General features: G+C 38.6%; 1 protein-coding gene across 1 annotated transcript in view; it reads right to left on the bottom strand.

Annotated features, from left to right (window-relative positions):
• The window catches only part of LOC107563204 (oxysterol-binding protein-related protein 6-like), a 53,783-nt gene that overhangs the window by 20,504 nt on the left and 25,300 nt on the right, over nt 1-7,979 (bottom strand). Inside the window, exon 15 of the mRNA XM_016248011.1 lies at nt 7,380-7,666. Within this exon, the coding sequence (XP_016103497.1) occupies nt 7,380-7,666 (287 nt within the window). The remainder of the gene's footprint in view (nt 1-7,379; nt 7,667-7,979) is intronic.

Below are 7,979 nucleotides of genomic sequence, written 5' to 3'. Positions count from 1 at the left end.
TGATATGACAAATGATAGCACATTTTAGTGATTTTTTGCAAACATTTCTTTGAGTAACATGACCGTAAATATGAACTCACGAATGAATGTAACAAAACAAATGATTACTTTTCATTAAAATCTTTATTAATGCCAAAAAATGCTTACATTTGTGTCTTTTTGTTCCCTCGGCCAGCCATGTTGCCGCTGAAGCCGGTTTACGCTGAGATAATTCATACCCCTTAGTTTGAAGTGTGGTCCCAAAAAATCTTCGTTTGAAGGGCTATCTGGCCCTTCCCCTTACCCCTACCCCTCCAACCAAAAGAGAATCGAGACACCCCTACCCCTTCACGTGAACACGCGAAACGGAGGGGTAGGGGAAAGGGGAAGGGCTAATGGGTAGAATTGGGATTGGGCCTTAGTTACACAAGCCAGATGGACTAGGTATTTTAAAGTGAAGGCTGTCTTTATTCTTTTACACACATGCAACTCATGATACAGAGTAGCTGCATTATGAGTTCCACAGTAAATGCAAAGAAAATATTCTCCATTCTTTGTTAACAATGCAAAATGCTTTATTGCATGACATTAAATCTGGGTTTCCCAAACCGGGGTTCTTGAAGGAACTGCAGGGGGTAGAGAGTTGATGAAAAGCTAATTAAATCAATGTAAAATTCCACACACACACACACACACACACAAAAAGGTTGCACTTTATTTTAAAGGTTCAATTCTTACTATTATCAAACCATTAACTATGACATTTGCTTCAATAAACTCCTAATTTGCTGCTTATTAATAATTAGTAAGGTAGTTGTTAAGTTTAGGTATTGGGTAGGATTAGGGATGTAGAATATGGCCATGCAGAATATGGGCTTTATAAAGCACTAATGAACACACACACACACACACACACACACACACACACACACAAAAAGGTTGCACTTTATTTTAAAGGTCCAATTCTAACTATTATTTTATTCTTTTACACACATGCAACTCATGATACAGAGTAGCTGCATTATGAGTTCCACAGTAAATGCAAAGAAAATATTCTCCATTCTTTGTTAACAATGCAAAATGCTTTATTGCATGACATTAAATCTGGGTTTCCCAAACCGGGGTTCTTGAAGGAACTGCAGGGGGTAGAGAGTTGATGAAAAGCTAATTAAATCAATGTAAAATTCCACACACACACACACACACACACAAAAAGGTTGCACTTTATTTTAAAGGTTCAATTCTTACTATTATCAAACCATTAACTATGACATTTGCTTCAATAAACTCCTAATTTGCTGCTTATTAATAATTAGTAAGGTAGTTGTTAAGTTTAGGTATTGGGTAGGATTAGGGATGTAGAATATGGCCATGCAGAATATGGGCTTTATAAAGCACTAATGAACCGCCAATATGTTAATAATAGGCATGCTAATTAGTGATGTCCGGTTCGCGAACAAATCGTTCGATTTAACCGGTTCTTCTTAGTGAACCGGTTGAACCAGTTCACCAAATCGGACTGAATCATTTGAAACGGTTCACGTCTCCTAATCCACAAATTACTTAAGTTATTCACTTTTTTAACATGGCTGACACTCCCTCCGAGTCGAAATAAATCAATATCCCAGAGTAATTTATTTACTCAAACAGTACACTGACTGAACTGCTGTGAAGAGAGAACTGAAGATGAACACCAGCAGAGCAGCATGTGTGCAGCGAGCCGGGTAACGAAGTACACGCCCACTGCTGGAGCGGTTCTCGTTCTCGAGTCAAGAACCGGTTGCATCGGTTTTCGGATCACCAGTGCACTGAACCGAGAACCGTTTCTTTCGGACGCGTCCGATTTGACTTCCCATTACTAATGCTAAGTACACTGAACCGAGAACCGTTTCTTTCGGACGCGTCCGATTTGACTTCCCATCACTAATGCTAATAAGCAACTAGTTAATAGTGAGAACTGGTCCCTATACTGAAGTGTTACCAAATAAATAAATTCAATTTGTTCACATTTACCAGCATATTTGCACATTTATCTGAATTATTGTCTTAAAATATTTTATTTTATTTATTAATATAACAAATATTTTAGACATAGACTTATATATATATATATAAAAAAGACATTTTGACATCACAAATGCCATCCATGAGCGTTAACGGATCAGATGAGTTGTATTTTTTAAACTTATAACACTTATAAGATACATTTGGCAATGCAACATCTCCACTACATTCATCTTCATATTCGCTTACTTTTTACATTTGCTTAAATTTCCAACATTTCTGGAGATGGTTAAAATATTTTATCAGTATTTTAGCTTTGCAATGAGAAGCATTTATAAACCTGTTGTCAACCAAATAAACACTCTACAAGGGTCATGAATTGCATTTTAATTTTAAAATGTTACTAAGGTTTTTTTTATGTGCCCTTTAAGACTAACTTGGTATTAAGTAACATAACTTAGTATTGGGTAACCAGTGGTGTAATGTAACAAAGTAATAATACTTCATTACAGTACTTATGTCTTTTTTGGGGGTATCTGTACTTTACTTGAGTTTTTATATTTCAGCCAACTTTTACTTTTACTCTGATACATTTCCCCAAAGCATATTCGTTACTTACTACAAAATAGTCAGAAGAACACGGACTGTAGAGAAGCAGGTTTGACGAATCGGTGGTCTGGCGTTTGCAAGTTAGACTCCTAAAAACACCTTTGGTCATCTGCAAACAAGTGCGCGCACAACCGCGGACGATTCATTTTCCACTCAAGTCAAGTCTGGGGTGTGCGATACAGCATCGTCTGCGATAATATGGTAAGTGTTGTTGTAATGATGTGCGATCTGACATTATCAAGTAGGCTATATCACCAAATCACACACACAGAGTGCACGCACATGATTTATTAGTCTATTAAAACTCAAAGATCCAGGCATTCTAAATTGTAGACGGCAAAAATGCTATGCTCTTAGTCTTGAACGGTCAGAGTCTTTGAGTTTTAGCAAAAGTACTGATCTATTTTGCTGCTCACCGGGTTTCTGCTTATTTTTAAAACTACCGCGCCATCCGCAGCTCTTAATGGTGCTTTAGTGTCTTTATAGAGGAGCAATGCACACAGGACGAGTTTGAATGAAGCCTGTTTGGCTCGAGATTAAAATACTACTAGAGGATATAATGCCGAAAGATCATTACAATAAATGACCCCGAGTGCTCGTGGTGTGAACTGCTCCATTGTTTTGACAAGCTGCTCACTTTATTTAGAAATGGTAAAATGGTGCTGCCGTTACCATTATGTCTCGTGGTCTGGTTGGAACCAAGCCGAGGTCCAGAACCAGACCACAGTCCATCATTTGAATATGCCTGTCTTAGAGCCAATCAGACCGTGATAATGTGATCAGAACTGAACCAACCAAGAATCAGAATTTCAGAAGACCCCAACATAAACATGCAGGACGGTAAAATCAGGGATCCTGGCACAAGCAAGTCTGAAGCGAACTAACTCCTCACAGCTTTAAAGCAGAGGACGCTTGTATGAGATGGTCCAAACGTAGTCAACTTTAGGAAGTTAGCCTGAGACAAATGGTCAAAAAGACAACACATTGAGACTCATGTAAGGCCTCTGCGAATAATCGCAAAAATTAACGATTGAATCTCCGCATTCCACCGGAAAAACTAAGCACTCTCTTATCCAGCTATCTGCAGTCGTAAAGAAGATCAATGATCAACAAGGCACCTAATTGTCTGGACCTGCTTCCAGTCAAGGCCTGGTCCTTACCCCTTAGGGGATCTGAACTGCTTAAACCTTAACTCAAACTAGGATACAAGCTATCTTTTTTTACGGGCTTTCAGGGACCATATGGGCAGTTTAACGTTGACCTGCTTCAGCATAAATAAACCAGCTAATAAACAACAGAACAAAGAACATGGTATCTGGAAATGTTCCAGCAACAGACTCACCTGGACCCCATGACCGTTTAACGCATAAATTGCTAAATCCGATAAACAGAAAGCGACAGATTAAGAGTTCCCTGTCCAGGAGAAGAATGGCAGACACACAACTCGTGACATGGGCATGACCTCAGGACACCTCCCCTTTCCCCCCGTTGCATTCCAAAAAAGGGACGCATCCTTTTACTACTTTCAGAAAGCGCGCGTTTCTCCTGTCACAGACAAAGAAACAGAACTTACACAGACAATTCATAAGACAATCATTGAAAATCATTTAAAGTATCGGAGCAATATACTCCCAAATAATATGCTTTCTGCTTGATGTGTATTGAAACCATGATATCTTAATCTTTGCCTTATAACTTTTCCTTTTAGTTATTACGATTACTGAGTATGCAAAATACCTGTTGTTTGAGCTTGAATGAAAGCTTATTTTATGTGAGAAACTTTGGTATGAGTGAGAAGTATGTACAATACTCGCATTAGGAAACTTTATAAAAGTATCAACCAAATCTTCGCAAAGATTTTTCTCCACATAATAAATTGGAGCCTCTTGTTAATGTATGCACGCTCTGCCTTGCAAGAAGTCGATTGGTAGATTGTGCCGTGGGACGGACGTATGCCATGGATCAAAACCCCACTGCAACACAGATTCAATTGCTTCTCGCGGTTTACTCTCTCGAGTGAAGGCTCTTCGCCACTTGCTTTCCCGAGCAAGGCTTTGTCGTCGTGTGGAGAGCACTCTAACTTGTGCTCACAAGCTGAACCATCAGGCGATCGACCATCTAGAACTCAACTACTCCGTTGAAGCTTCGTAACTCTGCAGAACACAAAGTCTTGCTAAAGCAGACTCTCTCAGAAGAACTTCGAGGCTCCTCCGTAACCCGGCAACCAACCAATCCAACGAGGGTTCTCCCAAAAGGACGTCATCCAAACGTCATTCAGGCACCAGATCAACAGCCAATCAGCAAAGGAATTCCCTCCAGCAGCCACGAGGAAAAACTAAGCTTTTCAGCGGTCACCCAAAAACGCAAGTACAAACAAGGTCTCCTATCCGCTGAAATAGGTGCCGAACCATGTAAGCAGTAAACGTAAGACAAACCTCTACTTTGTGATTTTCTCAGGTCGCAAGTAAGAGAACTGTAGTTTTCCTCAGAACTCCATTAACATCATCTTCATTCTTCAGAGACTGTATGTATGTGTGTGTGTGTGTATGTGTGTTTTAGCTTAGGTCAATGTAATTTAGAATAGCCAATAAATTCATGTTTCATTTATAAAGAATCGTTGTCTGGTGTCATATAATTTTAAAGTCAAACCTTGCCAAGATCACGTTACCTCGCTAGGAGCTTACAAATTATCATAATTGTATTGACCTGCGGTCAAGGAAAATACACACAGTCAGATTAAGATACATGGACATTAACGTCTCGCTGGACGACCGTTGATAAGGTGTAAACTATTAAAATTTGAAATCAGTTCTAATCAGGTGGACTTCGAATTTTCAGATTCGAGTCCTTTCAAAACCTGAATGAATGAACAATAATTAATTCCCTAAGAAACGTAATCAGACATTACACTCACGAGGAAATCATTGAGACCAAATTGGTTGATTTCCCCCACCCAAGACAGAGAACTAAAACCAGACTCCCTCTTGAAACTTTTTGACCTTTTCCGCACAGGAGTGGATTACTCACCTCTCGGAAAAGGCACAGAGACTGCCTTAATATATAAAAATAAAAAAAATGCATGAGATCATTCCAATCCAAAGTGATGCTGAGAGGACTTGTAAACAAATATCATTCCATTGCATAAGTCTATGTCACGTCTGTAACAAACATGTATTCAACATGCTCTTATCCAAGATTATTAATGCAATTATGAATAACTATTGAATAGACTTGACTACTGTTGACCAATTTTGGTGAGAATCATACAAATCCTACAAACTTGGACGAGTATCTAAGTATCTGATTTTCAAAAAATACACAAAATCCAAAATATCGGACTTCTTTTTGGGTGGAGTTAGAGAAAATTTAGCAAATCATTCGGCAGAATTTTTTTTTTTAAGATACAAGCTCTGATTGGGGTATTCAAACTCTTGACATCTGGAAATCACAACCAGGGCTCCAGACTCATTCTTCCCACTGGTCGCTCTTTTGCGACTAACTTTCTCAGTTGGTCGCACGAGCACACGATTTGGTTGCAACTGTTTTTTTTTTTGCTACAACATGGGATTGATCAATGCATGCTGATGAAGTTTTATCATAGTTTATAGTTATATGGAAACGAAAGAGGTTAACATTCCACCTGTTCTTTTTCATTAGTAGTATTTGTGATTTGAATTGTGAACAGGAGTTCCTCTTGCTATGTTATAAGCCGTGGGATTCAGATGCTTTCGCTTTTGAATTTGCGATCTTGTCATGTTTTACAAGAAAAGACAATTGTCTGTTTTGCTTACATATATACCTTTCACTTTTTAAGACTAAAACAATAGATGGATCCATTGTTATTCTTAATTAAAAAGCACAACAATAAAACAGTAAAACAATGACAAACTAGCTTACAAAATGTTAACAACAATGAATAAGATGAGGCATGGCATACACCACATGCTGTATTATATACGGACTAATAAATTACAGAACGTTTAGCAAACACTGAGGAATCAAATAAATAAATAAAAGAAAGCCTCCATAGCATAACATGGTAAAAAGCAAAGATTACTTTACCATGAAAACCATCCATGGTTTCCTCAATATTCGAGCTTTTCAAAATGAAAACAAAAAGAAAAGTAAAACTAAACTTGCCTTTGGTGACAGTGCTTGCATGTTTTTTCCCCCACAAGAATACCAATATGTTCACCTTTGGTTTAAGGAGCAGTCCTTTACTTTACCATGAAAACCATCCATGGTTTCCTCAATATTCATGTCATTTTTGCTGTGCGCACCTTCGTGCTCCTGCTGACGCGGCGAGTATAAACCAGGCTCTACACTCGAAGCACTGCGCAGTTCAAATGAGTAGCGCAGTTTTGTATTGCTTTCAGTTTTGTTTGATGTTTCTCATATGCAACAGAAATGGCAGCGCTTATGAGGAGAACGTGGTGGTCGCGCCATTGAGACCGCACACAAAATTTAGTCGCACAGGTAGAAAAAAATGGTCGCAGTCTGGAGCCCTGACAACCATGAAAGCTTGTGGAGGCTTGTTACCATAGTATTCACATAGTATCAAATATGCATATGGAAATCATGTAGACCTGGTTATGCACAGTAAAACTATACTAGATATACTAAGCTCCATGGTATATCTGGTTATTCTTCAAGGAGTATATAAATATAGTATTTATAGTTTTATAAATAATAATGACGTAAATCTGCTTTTTGTTGGTATATACACAGCTAGCATAAAATACAAAAATAAAACGCAAAGTTTTATACATGATGCCTCTTTCCCTTACCATTCTTTCAAAAGGGTCATCTGTGTGGTTGGCAATATCCAGGAGTTCAGAATATTCCAGCTCTTCACTGACACGCTGTAATAAACTAAGCGGTTCATTGAGAGCCACTGGCATGGAGACCCGTGACAAATCCTTCCCAATGTTGTTGTACAGGATAGTGAGGATTCCGATATGGCTGTTATCAGTGCTGTGTGCAGGAAGCACTGTGCGTCGCCCACTGACCAGAGCATTAGAAGCTAAATCATTTGTGCTGGAAACACTGGCTCTGTACTTCATATTTGCAGCTTCTGAAAAATATGAATATGAAATACCATACCAATAAATGGGTGAATGTGCACAAAATTCTCTCTCTCTCTATATATATAGAAAGTATATATTTGGGATGCACCGAAATGAAAATTCTGGATGCACTTGGCTTTTGCAAACAGGAACAAGTATACTACACACAAATTTACTGTTGGCATACTCTTTGAGTGGACTTTACTTTTCCGGTGAGCATTAGCAGTACATGAGCGGAGCATCACACAGTGACGACAGTTAGAGGGAGAGTGAAAATGCCATTTTCGGCCAAATATTTTGGTGCATCCCTAATATTATATA

The sequence above is a fragment of the Sinocyclocheilus grahami genome, unplaced genomic scaffold (genome assembly GCF_001515645.1).
Source record: "Sinocyclocheilus grahami isolate Dianchi unplaced genomic scaffold, SAMN03320097.WGS_v1.1 scaffold862.1, whole genome shotgun sequence".
In the NCBI taxonomy this organism is placed as follows: Eukaryota; Metazoa; Chordata; class Actinopteri; order Cypriniformes; family Cyprinidae; genus Sinocyclocheilus; species Sinocyclocheilus grahami.
Note: the sequence above shows the minus strand (reverse complement) of the source record. Positions and strands in the feature narration are given on the sequence as shown.